This window comes from Nelumbo lutea, chromosome 8 (assembly GCF_056320005.1).
Source record: "Nelumbo lutea isolate HS-2025 chromosome 8, American lotus-T2T, whole genome shotgun sequence".
Lineage (NCBI taxonomy): Eukaryota > Viridiplantae > Streptophyta > Magnoliopsida > Proteales > Nelumbonaceae > Nelumbo > Nelumbo lutea.
This window is the reverse complement of record NC_142691.1, coordinates 2211717-2231137: the sequence shown is the minus strand read 5'-3', so window position 1 is coordinate 2231137 and position 19421 is coordinate 2211717. Positions and strand designations below refer to the sequence as shown.

General features: G+C 42.2%; 1 protein-coding gene across 3 annotated transcripts; it reads right to left on the bottom strand.

Annotated features, from left to right (window-relative positions):
* Positions 1-4820: 4820 nt before the first annotated feature.
* LOC148842153 (uncharacterized) lies at positions 4821-6473 on the bottom strand. 3 transcript variants are annotated; one of them, XR_016103497.1, is made up of 3 exons: positions 5993-6473; positions 5508-5825; positions 4821-5094 (listed from the first exon to the last, which is right to left on the bottom strand). XR_016103497.1 is itself a non-coding variant. In XM_088958813.1 (2 exons), the coding sequence occupies exon 1, from the start codon at positions 6420-6422 to the stop codon at positions 6018-6020; it is 405 nt and encodes a 134-aa protein (XP_088814939.1). In that variant the 5' UTR covers positions 6423-6472; the 3' UTR covers positions 4821-5094; positions 5993-6017. The 3 variants fall into 3 exon arrangements, 2 of the variants coding, with proteins under 2 accessions (XP_088814939.1, XP_088814940.1); XM_088958813.1 differs by lacking the exon at positions 5508-5825 and having other exon boundaries at positions 5993-6472; XM_088958814.1 differs by lacking the exon at positions 4821-5094 and having other exon boundaries at positions 5394-5825.
* Positions 6474-19421: the final 12948 nt, after the last annotated feature.

Here is a 19421-nt window from a genome sequence, read left to right as displayed (position 1 = left end):
TATACTATGAGAATATATCATTCCAATTTCCATTTATAAGAAATTTTATTTAAATTCCAACTATAGGATGTGTGCAGTGAGGCGTTGTGGGAAGGAGATGTGAACTCGCATGGAAATGGAAAAGGCCTTCTTTTGGTAAACTAGCAATCATATCCCCATGATGGAATCCCAAGTCCAGTCCGGGTCTCCTGGAGAAGATGTGACTAGCATCTTTTCTTACAGTGGTCAGTAATCCCAACTCCATACAAGTTCAAACAAGATCCATAAAATAAAAATTAGGAAACCTTATTTATTAGGTCATGCCCTCTAATTAATCAATACTACTGCCAAAAAGAGTTAGTACGGGTCCATTTTATTCGTAGTTAGTTAGAATCAGAATCAAAATTTCTCTGAGAATCAGAATTAGAATGGTCTATTCTTATAATTTATTTGATCCTGATAAAAAATGGAATTAGAATTAAGAATCATTTGGGATGGAATTCCCAAAAAAGGGGGTGGGGTGGGGGGAGAATAGTCATTCCCTCAAATTGGGGCAATCCTCTAATTCTGTCCAATCTAACAGCTGAAATCAGACCGGGTCATTCTGATTCTCGTCCAATCAAACAGTTGAAATCAGAATTCTGATTTCAATTCCAAACCCTATTCCTGTAGTCCAAACGTGCTCTAAATATAATATTCTTTTATTCTTTTGGTGGTTCCATTTTTAGAGTCAACTCGTCAAAAAGATCAACACACTCCCAACCTTTTTTTTTTCGCATTTCTTTTTCCAACTAGCACATTAGTACAGTACTGCCAGAGAAAATGGTCCTATCATCCGGTGTCGACATCTTTAATTGATTTGCTTCAGAAAAAAAAAAAAAAAGTTATGAGTTAAAATAAATTTAGATAGTTATATATGACCGATATCTAAGCAACGATTCTAAATACTAGGCTCCCACGATCATTTTGGGTCCAGATTTCAGAGAAGAGACAGCTGATCAACCATTTCATTCATCCGTGTGTAGTGTGTAGTATCAAGATAACCGATGTGTGCTGAAAACCAAGGGGTGAGTAAGAGGAGTCACCTTCCAATCCATGGATTTTGAAATCGTGTGAAAGCGTGACGGTTTGACTGAATTGCCTTTGTGCCTTTTTTTGTCTCACCTCACCGATTGGCAAACCATAATATAATAATTAGAAGAAAAGAAACGGCAGGCCAGCTTCACACATAATACTCCAACCCACCCGCAGATAAACCTAAATCCATGGGGCGGTGCACCAACTGAGGGTCCACGGTCCACGAATATTGCCCATCTCCCCTGATGGTTGGGTTAAAGTGCTTAACCCACGAGGCCACGACCACCCCATTCTTTTGAATTTGAACGGTCATAAGCCTGTCAACCCGATGGTTTCATTACTTCAATTTGTTGCTTGGTCAACTCTCCACACCCCTCCATCCATTTCCGTCCATCAATCAAGTAATACATTGATGACCTAATAGTTGAGGTCATTGGGCTTTTACTCTGATGACGGTTTTAGAAGCTTTATGGGCACCACAGCTTTCCATTCATTCTTTATATGCTCTTCCCAACTTTTCATTGCTTGTACTAAGGGGAGTCTGGATGGATTGTGCCAAGGGAGACTTAGGCCCATTTTGCACTGTGTACATTGGTCCGGGCCCAGGTCAACCCAAACCTAGACCAAACTCTAATTTAGGCCTATTTTAGGGCCCATTCATTGCCCCAATTTATAGTGGGCCGGACCTCAGGCCTGTAGTCTGCCCAATTACAAGCACAAACCTAGACATCAGTCTATTTATTCTATTTTATTGAGTAAGAAGTCAGAATCACACTTTTATCATTATGAGACCAAATTTGCTCCTCACAAGATTGCACCTCACACCAACCACACAGCATTTGCAACCACACATCAGGAATATCTTTCCTACTTGTATATTGTCATTCGTGGGAGATATTCCCAATGCACTGCTACGACATGCTGTGAGGTTGATGTGAAATACACCCTGTGAGGAGAAAATCCGAATTCCACCTTTATAAAAGCAGCGGGCTTCAGTCGGTCTCGAGCTAGATCATCAATTCAAATTGAGGTGGATGCAGCCCTTAAGGCTGTATTTGGTATGAAGGAAAAATTAGAGAAAGGTAGGAAAACGTTTATAAACCTTTTATAGGTTTCCCTACCTTTTCCTTTAAACCAAACATAGCCTAAAGGTGTTAAACAATGGTGGCTTGTCCCCGTTAGTTATTGAGATGGACTGTCAGGTTCTAGTTAAAGCTTTAAGCACTCTGGAGCAGAAGATTCAGTGTGGGCCATGGGTGGGATGTTGTTTTCTGTTATGTATATGCGGGTTCACAGGGGTCTCTAAGGCCATGTTTGGTTCAATCCTCATTCTTATCCAAGATGAAATTCTAAAATAGACAAGAATTGGTAAAAATAGGCAGAATGAGAAAATATTGCTATGAACCAAACATTTTTTTTCTAAAAATTATTTCTTTTTTAGATTGACAAGTGTCCTATGTTGCTCATTTTCATTCTTAAAAAAAATTGTGTCGGTATTCATAAACTGCTAGCCTAGGTCTAAACAATTAATGTTTAACAGTTGGCATGAATGTTTTGTCAAAGTATTTTTGTTAAAAGTGTTTTATAAAAGTACTTTCATAAAAGTGCTACTATAAAAGAACTTTCACAAAAGTACTTCCACAAAAGAGCTTTTATAAAAGTACTTTCGTAAAAGTATTTTCATAATAGTACTTTTGTAAAGGTGCTTTAGTAAAATACTTGTACAAAAGTGCTTTCAAAAAGATACTTTTGCAAAAGTAAACACCTATGGCAACAGTTTTGTAGGCAAAGTTCTTTAATAAAGTACTTTTATAAAAATGCTTTCATAAAAGTACTTTTGTAAAAATACTTTTGCAAATGTAAACATCTATGGCATCAGTTCTATAGGAAGAGTTTCCTCAAAGAATGAAAACAAGCAAGATGGGGCATGATTATTTTTCATGGTGATGGCTACTCAGTTTTTGTGCTATGGAGCTGATTTTTTATTCTAAAAAGAATGTGGCCCATGGCAAGAATTTTGTAACCAAACACTCTAATGTCATTTCATTCTTGCCCATTCTTGCCTAGAATAAGCAAAAATTAAAAGAATGAGATCCAAAATAATGAACCAAATACAAGGGGCTATACAAAATAATCAGCCCTTTTGTTATCAATATCCTCAGGTTGAGTGATTTTCTTTCTTTTTTTTTTTTTGATAATAAATAAAAGGGGCTATACAAGACGGGGAATAACATGTCCCCACATTTGAAGCTATCAGTGACTCAAAATAACAATAATAATAATTGTACTTGTAATTCTGTTTTTTTTGTTGGATTCTCTAATCTGTTTTCTTTGGAGAAGAATTAAATAAAAGGGACATTTTTGCAGCAGCTAGCACTCCCGAATTAATACAAGATCTCAGTAATTAAATGCTAAATGAAAATTTGATTCCCAGGGCAAAGAAAGTAAGGTTGCTGGATCCGGATCCTATAATACATTGTCTGATCCGGATCTATAATACAAGATCTCAGTATTGTTACCAGAGCATATGCTTTTTTATTTTTCCTCTTTCTCAATTTATGTAGGCATTTGGTCCCATCAAATCCGTGCAGCAGCATTTTTTTTTTTTCTTCTTAATTCTCTTATTTGTAATTGTCTGCGGTTTGTCCGAAGATTTTTCTACGTTCCGATTAGGCTTATTCATGGCCAGATTTAGAGTTGAATTTTGCTAAATTTTAATGAGTTCGATTTAAAACCTGAATCCGATAGTGTGAAGTCAGACTCGAAGCCCAACTAATGAACAGGTCTAGAACCGATATATAAATAGGAGTGAGGCAGCTATCAGGACAATGTATGTATGAGTGTCGTGGCAGCTTTGGTTTGGGCTTTGCGAGGTGGAGGTGGGCATTCTAACTCCATCAGCCAACATACCAAACCCATCACTCCTCCCTATGCCCATCACCCACCCACTCTTATACACTTCGCTAAAAGAGAATTAAACACAATTAAATGGGGTTTCCCCTGGGTTTGGTATTCATGATTCATGAAGCCACACAAGACAAATTTGTTAATGTGTGGTCAGCCAATGATTTTGATAAATCAAATTCTACAAATATACTGACCTTAGAAATATAAATATAATTCTCCCTTAGCCAATCGCACTACTTTCCTTACTTTTAAAATTTTGTGGTGGTTGTGAGTTCCTTATTTAATGAAATTAAATGAAGCTGAAGTTGGGTGGACCATTAATAATTTTCTTGAAAATTTTACTATTTAATTATTTTGATAACTTACTTTCAGTTCAGGTTCAGAATGGGGACGACTATGATCCATATTAAAAGCTCTGATAGACTGATACCATATTAAAAGCTTGAAATGTTAGGTCAGGTTCTGAATGAATTTTAATTAATTCTCTTAATACTTGTGAAATCCCTTGACGGTCAAGCACTGTCGGTCACAATTGTATTCCATTTGAGAGAGAACGATTGAGAACACAAGAATGAAGAGTGTATCCCATCAGTCTGTTGCAGTAAAGATGTACAGGCATCATATCAGGGATGGATTGAACTTTGAACTAATTTATTTTAATTTTATTTCATTTATTTATTATGATATTTCTGAAACGATTTTCATTAGTGTTCATGAGAAATCGCTTCCGATCGAGCAAAAACAACATAGTCGACTGAAATATAAAAATTGAATTAATACTATAAGAACGGGCAGCGGTTAAGGTAAGGTTTTATATAAAAACTTTTAAATAGAAATATAGTTGGAAAGATCCATCATCCATCGAATGTCAATGCAATTTATATAATAATCTTCATACCCATCAAAAACAAACCCAATCAAAGACAAGAAACTTCAACCAACAACAGGTAAATAAAAGAGGATTTGTTCATGAGAAGTACTAGTACTGTGCTACTTTGCGTTCTTATGCTGTTTGTTGAGGTACCCCTAGAACTACGAGCTCCGGCCTCCACCGCCTCCTTTTCCGGCCTCCAACATCGCCACCACCACCCCTTTCCTCCGCCCATTTGTTAAATTAATATTTGGTTTAAACTGCAAAGGACCAAATTTGATATATTAATTATATCTACGATATTAAAAATGAAACTTAATTTATATTTACATCAAATTATAATTATATCTAAAGTAATTTTAAATGTTTGCCTGATGAGCTTCTCGGTGTAATTCAATGAATGTTCAACTCAACAATGTTTGGCATGGGCAAAAATGGGGTTTTCCAAAAAATTGATAGCCCTACGTCATCGTCTTTCGTCATAGAAAGGGAGCAGAGGTGAAGAACCCAGGGGAGATTTTAGACAGTAATATCGGATAACTAAGAGCAAGTTTCAGTATTTTATCTAAAATAAAACTCATTATTGATAAAATCACATGTAATGTCGGTAAGCCGGCATTTAGTTATCCATTAAATACATAAACAAAAAAGTACAAAAAACTAAACTGCGTACGTGAATAGGAAGAGAACCAGGAATTCATGGCGCCGGCCAGCGGCCACGTGCGTTGCGACTGTTACAAGAACAAATTAAAAGCACAACGCAGATCTAGAGAAGCAGCTGAAACGTTGAATCAAGCTCAACAAATGACCAGTCCCGTCTTTTTTAGCCAAAAGAATAGAGATTCATTTCGGGCAATTGTTAGTTTGCTCAACAGAATATATATAGAAAGAGAGAATATGGCATGAATATAAACAATTAAGTTTCGATCCCTTCGCTCTGGTTCTGCTTCATCGCTAATATCACCGCCCCTTTCATAGATTATATTCCTCCCTGTTCGAGATCCTATTAAGGTAAGCAGTCTACTAAATGATCATGGAGTTTTTTTTTACATTTTCAGCCAATAAAACAACACGATGAAATTAAAAACAAAAAACGGAGATTACTAGAAAAATAACTAAACGCAAACAAAAAGGAAAGAGAGGGAGAGAAAAACCGACTGAGTTGCTCTACGTCTGTACTATGTTAAAAATAATCGATGGGGCGAGGCCGATTAGGACCGAAGGAGGACGGAATGGTGGTGGCAGGGACGCCCATGATGGGGACGGTGAAATAAGTTTCCATGATGAGCCTTTGCTGCACGGCCTCCAGTGTAGCGCCAGCTTCTATGAGGTCCTTCACTACCGAGTAATACCAGTCTTTCAACTTCTTCAACATGCATGAGTACTGCAGCTTCAGCCACCGCAGCCGGATCTTCCGGAAAACCTTCACGAGGAACAACCCTCCACGGCGTTTCTTCCCTCCCAGATGGATCGTTTGCACTTTCCGTCGCCGTGTCGTCAAGATCTTCCGGCGTCTCGGCAACCGGAAGATTGTATTCCGGTGGTTGTGGGTCACATTGTAAGGGTGGATCTCATCGTCGTAAGCCATGAGATTCAGGGAGAGAGATTTCTGGCCTGTGCTATGGAAAGGGGTTAAAGTTGACCAAATAATAAAGGGGAAGAGAGAGAATATTTTGCAAGACGTGGGGCCCAAGGCTGGCAGATAAGAGTCAGATCGACAACATGCAAATATGCAATCAAAGGGCATCAGTTCTATTTTCTTTGAGATCAGCAAGTGGGACACATGTGTTAATTATTCAAAGTTATGAACGGTGGTGATGCTTTTAAGATGAAGTGTAGTATTGAGTTGAGTGGGGTAAAATATAATATATCACTGATTCACTACTTAAAATATTCTAAATGCCTGGCCCGGACGGTCGGACCAGGGACCACCTGCTTAAAACAAGCACTCCGCTGAGGCGCTGAGCGTCTCAGTCCGTTATAACTACCTTTCTTAATTCTTACACATTCTCTCTCTCTCTCTCAAATCTATGATACCGAAACGACATGATACCCGAAGAGCGAGTAATTAAAACACTCCCGTGAATATAGTCACCTCTTTTATGATATCGACTGGTTATAAGTTTTTGGATATCATATCTTTCTAGTATCATAGTAGAATCCAATAAAAAAACAATTTATACATAACATATATACCCTATTAGTGATAGGCCATCACATGCTCAATGTATTGTAATTATAATAATACTATAAATCTAGAATAAATCTGTACTGGTATTAAATAGATGACCATGTTTTATAAGAAATGATCACATTTAATTTCCTAATAAAAAATAAATCGAATTGATTGTAGAAGAAATTAAATAGCCCCACATTTCGTTTCTTAAATTCAGAAAAAGTCAAAAAAAAAACATAAATTTCCAAGGAAATTGAAATATAATTTGAGAAAGGAGAATCAGTTGACATCTACAACCGCCTTCAACTAAAAACTCAACTGAAATATAAACATAATAGCCAATCAAGTATTATTTATCAAAATTCATAGGTGAATTTTAAATGATCAAAACTCTTACCCTACCATATCTTTTTTGCATCATAGATTTTCCTTATATATAAAAAAAAAATAGATTAATAATAATAAAGTTGGAATGGTTGTGGCATGGGTAGAATCGAAGCTTGCAATTGTAGCAACTGCCAAATATTAATTAAGTGGTTCAGAGAGTTGGGAAAATTTTGGATGATGTTGCTTATGTATGCATGACTTATCCCATGATGCATGATCCCACATCCAAGATAAGTCCACAAATCCACCTTTATGCTGACAAAATTATCCTAACCCCATTTCATTTTTTTAATATTTTTTAGTTAAATGCAACGATAATTATTATGGCAACTTCAGCAACATGTTTTTGGATATGGCATCTTTTCTACATGGGTCTCCACCACACTCTAGACCATGAGACTTGTGCATTGCACGTGGCCAAATGATATTGTATTGAAATGAGTGATGTTTTTACAGCCAGAGGCTTTCGTTTTTTAAGAAATATAATTATATTGTATTTTTTCGGTAAATTAATTTTTTGGTTGGGTAATTGATATTCATCTCCCATATCCTTAATTTATTTGGGAATTAAAAGAATATGGACAAATGCACTTAACCCGAATAAGTGTTTCGATAAATACGTTTAGCAAAAGCAATGGGCCAAAAGAGTCTATTTGAACGGATTCTATTTATTAATTTTGCAGAATTTAAATTACATCCAAAATAATAAATAAATAAATAAATAAAAGAAAAAAATGTTAGAACATGAATGAAGGCAACCAGACCTCCTTGTCCTCCTCCACTGCTCTCTCCCTTCTCAAACTCCAAATAACGATTCAAAAGTTTTGGCCTTCAACTCACCGGCCGGAAAATTCCTTTCTTTGGGTTGCTATCAAAACACCTTTGATTGATTTTGGTTTATTAGAGTGCTCTTTGAGGACTCCCACTGCTAGGTTTTTAGAGAAAAAATTCATACAAAGATGGATTGTTGAAGAAATTAAGGTGTTTGATTTGTAGAGAGTGCAGAAAAAAAAATGTAGAGGTTGTTAATATATAGGGATTAGGGAGTGCAGGAGATCCGGAATTGAATCCTACTATTAGTAATCAATAAATAATATAATCAATATTAAACGAAAAATCGGGCCATGGCCCATGGTTGGAAAGAATACAGAAAGCAAGAAACAAGAGAAATGCCAAGGCAAGTAGAATGATTGAAGCAAGAAAGAATTGAAAGAGTCTCATCTTTATATCAAATTAAGTTGTAAGTTTTGGTACAACCGTTGTCTCAGCTCATCTGTCCGTCTTTTCTCTTGTTGGCATGCAGCGGATGCAGTGCTGTGGTGAATGGTGAGGTCATTCATCGTACCAAAATTTCATAAGCAATGTCCCTTTCGCCTCTTGTTATTATATAAATAACCTAAGCTGTTAAGACAAACTCTGCGGTGCTTAATTTTGTCTATTAATTGCTTTGACATTATCAGGTATGTTTGATTCTGAGAGGTGAAACTATAATGTACCCAATTCTCTATTTGATTCAAATATGAGCTGGCCGGCGACCCCAGAAAACCTCACTTCATTTATGGATAGATGAGGGATTCGTTATTGATTAAATCAATGGAACGTTCTTACTTTTCCTCTTAATATTAGAGCCTTTAGGGGAACTCTTTGCCCATGTAGGGTGTAGTTCATCCAGTCCCAATGAAAACCCACCTCTCAATGTAATTTTATCTGTCCCTAACCTAAAATGAGACTAGTAAAATTCCTCTTATATATACCCATTTACACCATGGTTTTCAAAATCGGATCAGATCGGATGGTTACACCGGAAAAATTAGGAACCGGTCAAGGAGATTGATTCTGTTTTACCCTAGAATCGTTATTTCCCTAAAAACCGTTGATTTGGTCAGTAAATCGTTGATTTAGACGATCAAATTGTTTGAACCGTTTTAATGGTTTGGTGGTTTTTAATTTTTTTTGTCAAAATGAGCTGTTTGTTCGATTCGAATGGTTCGACCTGAAAACCAGACCCCTAACCGGTCTATTGTTCGATTCGACTTTAAAAACCTTGATTTACACTATTAACATATAGGAACTTTTAATTAATTTTCAATTCCCTTCTATTGGGGTCAAGGCTGAGCTGGCCCTGAGAGACATGTGGTCGCCCAGTCATCGCCCAGCCACGTCAGCATAGCTCGACCATATCAGCATAGCTTGGCCACATTGGCATACCATGGCCAAGTCAGCTTGGCTCGGCCGAGCTATGCTATTATCGTGGTCCCCCCGTCTCGTCCCTCCAACCACGTTAGCTACACGCCCCACAGATAAGCTCAACCTCGGACAAGGGAGTGGGAAGACAACTCTACCGAGGAGTAGGACTCCACCCCGATCTCCCCATAAGCCTAATCCGACCAGGAGACGAAACCCTAGCTATAAAAAGGTGCTCCATGCTCAAGGAAAGAGATTCCAACTTCTAGCACCCATACTGTTACTTTGCTCAGAGCAGCACCCTCATTGCTCAGCCCGACCATTCACCACCCTCTCACTAACTTGAGCATAAGAGTGTCTACCCGGGGATAACTCCTCGGGCCTCTGACTCTGACTTCTCTTGATCGCAGGATACATAGTGCGGCACCGTCCTTGTAAGCTCGACACTGCCCAGATAGCAAGGATTATCTAGTTGCTCTCCTCAATTCGTGCACCACCTCGGATTGAGCAGCAATAGATCGACGTCGTCTATGGGAGCGCACAAGAAGCCTTCCTGAAAAAACAAATCCTTTGCCGCGCAACCTCAAAACCGATCAAGATGCCTAAAAACCAGTCTGAAGAATCAGCAGACCGGTCCCCATCTCAAGAGCCCTGACATCACAACTCCTCACATCAGGAAGCCCCACAGCCCTCGGTCGCGGTGGACCTAGCGCAGTTCTGAGCTATGCAAGAGAAGGTTGACAAGATCTTTGAGTTCGTGCAGGCACTAGAGTCTACCGTGCCTCCCAACCGGGTCGTCCCCCCTCACACCCCGACGCGCACGAAGGACAATCCTCGGAACGAGGACTCCAAAGTACATCAGCCGGATGTGAGGGAAGCACGGTCCGAGCGAGAGAAGCAGGACACGACCCGAAGGCCCGCCTCTACCGCTCGCTCCCGCGAGTAGGATCACCATAGCCAGACACGCCAGTCAGCTCGGATCCCTGCCAAAGAGAGGCTCGATAAGAGGACACCGCCCTTTGTGGTCTCCGTTGCCGAGTCAAGTTCAATGAAGGACCGCCTTACGTAACCTAAGAAAGAGAAGGCCACCCACACTACGTCCCTAGACGACAGAGACGCTGAGATCAGAGAGCTCGGACAACGTTTAGAAGAACTGAAAAGCATTTAAACCCACAAGAGCGTGACGCCCGCCGTGGACCAGCCAGCGCGGGCTGCCACGCATTCCGTCAAAGAGCCGCCCTTCGTCCAGGAAATCATGGACAAGATGCCCCCAGGATGGCGGGCCCCCAGTTCAACAAATACGACAAGAACACCAACCCTTTCGACCATGTTGCAGCACTCAAAGCTCAAATGATGTTGCACGGCACGTCAGAAGGGCTGATGTGCAAAGCCCTTGTAGCCACCCTGCAAGGTCCAACTTTGGCATGGTACTCATCTCTATCACCGTGCTCCATAACGTCATGGGACTTGCTAGAGACCCAGTTTCTGGCATAGTTCACCGCTAGCCAGAAGCATTGGAAAACTTCGGTCGGCCTCAAGAAAATCCGACAGAGGAAGGCTAAGACCCTCAGAGATTACCTGGCGAGGTTCAATCAGGAAGCTCTCCAGGCCAGGAACTTAAACCAATCAGTCGCAATTACGGCCATACAACATGGGTTCCGCCCTTCCCCGTTCAACTTCATCTCCAAAAATCCTCCTCAGACGCTAGTTGCGCTATTAAGCCACACGCAGAAGTGTATCAACGCTAAAGAGGCTCAGGCACAGCTCAGAGATGAAGATGAGAAGCCCGACAAGAAGACGAGAGATACTAGCGAGCAGAAGTCCGAGAGGTCGAACAAAGATCACAAGAGATAGGATCGCCGACCAGACCATAGACCTCGGACCCCTCCACCGACATACTGGAATTTCATGCCACTCAATATTCCGTGGTCTAAAATTTTGATGCAAATCCATGACCACAACTACATCAGGTGGCCCGAGAAGATGAAGACGCAGAGTAACAAGAAGAATCGAGACAAATACTATGAGTTCTACAAGGACCACGGCCATGACACGGAGAACTGTTTCGACCTATGCAACCATATTGAAGATCTGGTCAGGCATGGTTACCTCAGCAGCTTCATCAACAAAAGTGAGAAGCCAGCCCAAGAAGAGCGGAGAATGGATGAAGATCGACAACCGCCAACCCGAGGCCCCCCAGCTAGTGTTATCCATGTCATATCAAGAGGAACCATCGTCAGTGGGGAAAACAACTCAGGTTGGAAGAGATATGCTCGACTGTGCAAGATCGACGACCGGGGCCATAGGAAGAAGCATAGCCCAACTATCGCCTTCATCGACGACGACCACCGAGGGGTCTAGACACCGCATGACGACGCCTTGGTCATCACGACCGAGGTGGCTAACTTTGAGGTGCGGCAAATCCTATTCGACATAGGGAGCTCTACTGACGTACTGTTCGAAGATGCACTCGAAAAGCTTGGCATCAACAGAGAACAGCTCATGTTGGTCAACACTCCCTTGATGGGATTCTCGAGAGAGCCCCTCTTGCCCACTGGGAAAGTAACTCTTCCCCTCTTGATCGGAGACAACAATGTCATTGCAACGGCCATGGTAGACTTCATCGTGGTACATTGCCCCTCTTCTTACAACGTGATCCTTGGAAGGTTGACCCTCAACGCTCTACAGGCCACAATTTCAACATACCACCTTGCCATGAAATTTTCGATGAAGTACAGCATAGGGGTGGTGCGGGAAGACCAGAGAACAACATGACACTGCTATCAGCTCTCCTGACGAGGACCACGTCCAACCACCGAGACACTGATGGCGGAGGCCTATGACTTGCGCGATGAAGTAAAGGAACAACGCGGCCAACCTGTGGAAGACCTCATCTAGGTCCCCCTCTCCAAAGAAGATCCCGAAAAGATAGTCCAAGTCAGCTCCCTAATAGACGACCACCTCCGAGAAGAACTTGTGTAACTACTGAGGAACAACGCCGACGTGTTCGCTTGGTCAGCAACGGACATGCTAGGATTGACCTTGAAGTTATCACACATCAGTTGAATGTCGACCCACGCTCCTGACCTGTGAAGTAGAAAAAGAGGAGCTTCGCCATAGAGTGGTGAGAAGTGATCACCGACAAAGTACAAAAACTACTCGACGTCGGCTTTATTCGGGAAGTCAAGTACCCCAATTGCTTGGCCAATGTCGTAATGGTGAAGAAGGCCAAAAGAAAGTAGAGGATCTTCATCGACTTCACTGACCTAAATAAGGCTTGTCCCAAAGGCAGCTTCCCCCTACCGAGGATCGACCAACTCATCAACGCAACGACGGGGCATGAGCTATTGAGCTTCATAGATGCCTTCTCAGGTTACAACCAAATCCTGATGCACCCGGATGACCAGGAGCGGACAACTTTTATCACCGACCGCAGCATGTACTGCTACAGAGTAATGTCTTTCGACCTCAAGAACGCCAACGCCACTTATCAGCGGCTAGTGAACGAGGTATTCAAAGAACAACTCGGCCAGAATGTAGAAGCATATGTCGACAACATGCTCGTGAAGAGCAAGAAATCCGAGCATCACTTGGCCGACCTTCGTGAAGTCTTCGTCACCCTTAGAAAATACAAAATGAAGCTAAACCCAACCAAGTGCGCTTTTGGTGTCGGCTCCAACAAGTTTCTAGGGTTCATGGTGACACCAAGAGGGATCGAAACGAATTTGGAGAAGATAAAGGCCATCCTTGACATGCCATCTCCCTGGACCCATAAAGAGGTGTAGCGACTCACTAGAAGAAAAGTTGCCCTTAGTAGATCCATGTCCAAATCCGTGGATCGTTGTCTCCCTTTTTTCAAAGCCCTTAAGCATCCCAAAAACTTTCACTGGACCGAAGAATGTGAGCAGTCTTTCCAGGAGCTGAAGTAGTATCTGAGCTCGCTGCCCCTTCTAACCAAGCCATACCCAGGGGACGAGCTATTGCTCTACCTCTCAGCTGGAGACGAGGTTGTCAGCTCGGTACTGATTAAGGAACATGACCGGGTATAGAGGCCAATCTACTACACCAACAAAGTCCTCACGGCGCAGAAATTCAGTACTTCAACCTAGAGAAGTTAGCCTTAGCTCTCATCACAGCCGCTAGAAAGCTCAGACCCTACTTCCAGGCCCACAGCATCCAAGTACTTACCAACCAACCCCTTAAGCAGATACTACAGAGGCCGGAAGTACTAGACCGCCTAGTCAAGTGGAGCATGGAACTAACTGAGTTCGACATCGAGTATGCACCCCGACCGGCAATCAAAGCCCAGTCCCTGGCAGACTTCATCACAGAATGTACATTCACCACTGAGGAACTGGACCGGCCTCATCCTCCTCGGCTCAGACGATGCAATGTTGGAACACGCCCTCAGGTTCGAGTTCAAGGCGTCCAATAATGAGGTCGAGTATGAGGCCCTAATTGCTGGGCTCCGCCATGCCTTGGACCTCAGGGTCCGAAGAATCGAGGACTTCAGCAACTCAGAGCTAGTGGTTAACCAAATCCACGACCAGTTCGAGGCTCGGACCCCCTCCATGGTGAGCGACCTACAAAAGGTGCAGGAGCTCACTCAGTAGCTTGAACATTTCAATATTCAGTAGATCCCTCAAGTCTAGAACACCCGAGCCGATGCCCTCTCGAAGCTAGTCAGCTCGCCACAGACCAACCTTGACTTGACTGTACGACAGGATACACTAGCCCAGCCAAGCATCACACCAATGGCCCTTCTCATACTCCCAGTACAGCATGGCCCACTCTGGATGGACCCCATAACCGAGTATCTTCAAGAAGGCGCTCTCCTAGAAGACCGGGCAGAAGCGAAGAAGCTCCAACACAAAGCAACTCGGTACTGCCTTATCTAGGGCTAGCTCTACCGCCGCTTCCACTCTCCCGTACATGAAGTGTACCCCCAGCCGAAGCAGACTACGTCCTTAGTGAGATACATGAGGGCATTTGCGGAGATCATCCCGGCGTGCGCACGTTGGCCCATAAGGCACTCCGGTAGGGCTACTTTTGGCCGACGATGAAGCAAGATGCCGCCTAATTAGTTCGGAGGTGTGGCAGTTGCCAGCGGCACTCCAACCTCCATCACCAGCCTGTGGTCGTTCACCTAATGGGGAATGGACATCCTCGGTCCCTTTCCCACCGCAGTTGTGTAGAAGAAATTCCTTCTGGTAGCAGCGGACTACTACATGAAGTGGGTGAAAGCCGAAGCCTTGGCACGCATCACCGCACATAATGCCCGAAAATTCTTCTGGCAGGGTATTGTTTGCCGCTTCGGCATCCCTCGTGTGCTCATCACGGACAATGGAACACAGTTCACCGACAAGAAGTTCGAAACCCTCTGTGCCGACCTAAAGATCAATCGTCAGACTACCACAGTGCACGACCCCAGAGTAACAGGTTGACCGAGGTAACCAATTGAACCCTACTACACGGCCTAAAAACGTGCCTAGACCAAGCCAAGGGAAAGTGGGTTGAGGAGCTGTTGAGCATACTCTGGGCATACAGGACGACCCCGCAGACTGCCACCAGAGAGACCTCTTTTAGCCTGACCTACGGGACCGATGCCACAGTCCCCGTGGGGATAGGTTCCCCAACTATCTGGACCGAGCTATTTAACGAGAGGCAAAATGACGAAGATCTGCATGCGAAATTGAACCTAGTAGAAGAAGCCCGAGACCGAAAACATGTAAGAATGGCCGCATAACAGAAGAGGATATCACAGACTACATAGTAAAACATGTGGCCGAGCAAGAACCTGAAAGAATTTGGCATCAATTGCACCAGCAACACCCTATACCAGCCCAGTACCTCAGCAACCCCCTTGCTCAATGGGAATCTCAGCCCAGCCTCCAAGCTATGCTCGTACACACATATCTCATCACACTAAGCATCAGTAGCCATTTCGTTGGGCTACGAACATACATAGCTCGAATCTAATCCACATCCCCAGGCATCAAGATGTAGGGTGTGGTTCCAAACCGATGACCTGCCCATAGGGGAAGTTCCGCCTCCATCCCAGAAGGGCCAGCCTCAGCCTTCTCGACTTCGGCGGCCACAAAATCCCTCAGCTCTGGCTCATAGTTGGAGTCGTGGGAAGAGCTAGAACTGGAACTACTATAGAGGACCCGAAAGAGGAAGGGGATCGATGGGATGAGGAAAACATACCGAGCCGAGGAATGGAAAATTGCCAAGTAACCACCACTGAGCAACCACTATTGAGCAATCGCACCACACTCCGACGAGCAATGCAAGCTACCTTCCTCCCAAATGACACAGGGGGAAGGGCCCCCCTTTCTTTTATAGCCACTAGGAGCACGAACCGAGAAGAGATCAACGGTACAAATGAGACACCTCTAGCAATGCCTCAGAAGACCAATCAACGTGACCGATGACATATGCGCGAAGCATCAAAAACCGAAGTGATGGCCCCGTCATGCAAAGGTTACGATCATTAATTGCGTCGATTCGACCCTCAGCACCAGTCCAACCACCAACGCGGATCCTCGGTGGGCCACCCAAGAATGTCGACCCAACCAAAATGTTCAACACCGACCAGAACCGAGCCCTGACGCCAAAAGAACTTTGGGAGTGGTTTTGGAACCGAAATTTCAATTCTTATTCAAGTTTTGCAGCCGATGATTGGAAGATTCCTCGGCAATGACCAACGTTGCACGAACAGCGAAAGAACCAGACAACAGCTCCAAAGTTCCTCAGCCGAGCAATGAACCAATTGAATCTCATCCCTCGACTTCAGAACTGGGGGAGTGGTGTTTGGGTCATGGCTGAGCTGGCCCTGAGAGACACGTGGCCGCCCAATCATCACCCAGCCACGTCTACATAGCCCGACCATATCGTCATAGCTCAGCCAGGTCGGCTTGGCTTGACTGAGCTATGTTATTATCGTGGTCCCCCCGTCTGGTCCCTCCAGCCACGTCAGCTACATGCCCCAGGTAAGGGGTTCCAACTTCTAGCACCCATATTGTTACTTTGCTTGGGGCAACACCTTCATTGCTTGGCCCATTCACTGCCCTCTCACTAACTTGAGCATCAAAGTATCTACCCAGGGACAACTCCTCGGGCCTCTGACTTCTCTTGACCGTAGGATACATAGCGCGGCACCGTCCTTGTAAGCTCGGCACCACCCAGCCAGCAAGGATTATCTGGCTGCTCTCCTCAGTTCGTGCACCACCTCGGATTGAGCATCATCACCTTCTATTCTCACTTTCCATTCTTCCATAAAAATGGGGCTCACCCTATATTAAATATTAAGACTGATCCATATTTGTAATTCTATTTTCTATTTCCACTTCTTCAGCCCCACGATCCCTTTCCCTCTAAATGTTAGCTACTATTTGGAAAAGATGAGATTCCATTATGAGGAGAAGCTTGTGGAATGGCGGAGGAAATCATTTGATACATACTTGTCCAAGATGCTCAACGTTAGCGAAGGCTCTTCGATCACTCTTGATCACAACAATCGTGGAGGAGGGCAGAATGAAATAAGTTGTCAAAGTTTAAGCATGGCTTCCTCCTTGGGTGATTGAACTTTGGTCATGTCTCAGGCATAACTTCGGAGGCCAAACCTAGAGAAAATCCCATATTACACATATCCTCAAAGCTTAATGTAGACTTGGTTCCATTTGGCCTATCTTTTTGCGTGGGCTGTCAGTTATTTATATAGAAGCCCCGATAGCTTGTATTTTGTCTCTTCCCATTTGGTTGGGAGATGATTTAACCGTCGAAAGACTATGCCCCAAAAAGATGTGGGAAGCTTAACTCGAGTTTATTTCGGGAAGCTAGAAATGAAACTTCTCACCTTTTTTCATCTCGTCTTTGCATAAAAAGATGTGCCTTTAACCAAACGGTCTATAAGCTATTAAGATCTTTATGCAAAAGTCCACCGTATCTTTTGACTATAAGATCTTTTAGAAGATCTTTCAAAAAAGACTTGCATGAGGCTTTTAAAACAAATGTTTGATGCAAGAAAGAGAGGGAAGAGTTAGGTCTTATGGGGAGAGGTGGGTGGGTGATTGTGATACGACGATTGTCAATTAGGGTCTATAGTGAATTACTAAAAAAACTAATCAAACGTTAGAAGTATGAAAATACTTGTAATTTTCTCTAGTTGACCATTAGAATTTAGAACATCACTGTTATATTATTGGTCTATTCTCTTACAAGCAAAACGAGAATCTCTCTCTCTCTCTCGTGTGTGTGTGTGTGTGTATGAGTATGAGAATGAAGACAGGTGCAACATTCTATTGATGTGTTTTCCATGTACTCTATAATGTTTTCATCCATTCTCATCATGTGAATCCAAGAGAGAGAGAGAGAGAGAGAGAGAGAGAGAGAGAGAGAGATTCTCATTTTGCTTGTAAGATAATTAGACCAATAATATAGCAATGAACCCTAATTAACCTTAATTTTGATGGTCAACCTATGTAGGGAAATTATTAGGATTATCATAATTTCTAACGTTTGGTTCGTTTTTTTAGTAATTCATTGTGAACCCTAATTAACAATCGTTCTAGCACAGTCACCCACCCACCTCCCTCAATAAGACCAAGGGCTTGTTCGTTTCCTCTTAAATCTTATCTCTTAAGAGAAATCTTTTAATTTCAAGAGAAAAACGGTTGTTCGTTTCCTCTTATCTTTTATCACTTAAAATGCAATCATACAACTTTTTTGTTTTCCGATGATACCCCCAAAAAGACAAACAAAAACTCTCATATATGGGGGCCAAAATGGATATTTAATAATTTTCAAAATTCAGAACAATATTCTTGCATTCAGAGTTCAAAGGAAATAAAAGTTCACCAATACCAATAAACCTCTTAGTGTAATTATTGCGCTTTCTTGCATCAAACAATTATTTTAAAAGCCTCAAGCAAGTCTTTTTTGAAAGATCTTCTAAAAGATTTAACAGTCAAAAGATGTAATGGACTTTTACATAAAGATCTTGACCTGTAGACCATTTGGTTAAAGACACATCTTTTCATGTGAAGACAAGATGAAAAATGCAAGTTCTATTTCTAGCTTTTCGAAATAATCGAGCCTCTCATATCTTTTTTGGGGCATAGTCTTTCAGCGGCTAGACCTTCCTCCAACCAAACGGGAAAAGATGAAAATACAAACTACCGAACTTTTAAATAGCTGACAGCCCGCACAAAAAGAAAGACATGAAACGGGACCAAGTCTACATTAAGCTTTGGGGATCCGTGTAATACGGAATTTTCTCTAAGTTTGGCCTCCCAAGTTATGCCTGAGACATGACCAAAATCTGATCACCCGAGGAAGCCATCTTTTCTGTTTTCTATTGCCTTTCCATCTTTGCTAATTGGAACCATTTTCAGGAAGGAAGTTCAATTTCAGTGTTCAACAATGGTAAGTGGTTTTGTTTGAAGTCTTAGGTTTCTGTTTTAAGATTTGGATATTTTTGTTTTGGCTTTAGGCAATAAACTGACAAACCTTATGGAAAATAAGAGATAAACACCAGCTAATGACCATGGAGAAAAATAAGGGAGACTATAAAGGTGACAGGTTTGTAAAACCGGAGTGGGGTTGGCTACATGAATTTTATTTTACTATCCCATCATTATATTTAATGTCATATTCATCATTAAATTATGAGTGCTTAAATCATTTCTTACTGAAATATATGTTATTTTTTATCTAGTTCTAGACCTTTTAACCCCTTCAACTTTCAATAGATATTACTATAAAAATTAGTACAAAATTAATAACACTAAATACTACTATAAATTTATTAATGAAATTGAAAATGAACAGCATTACTAG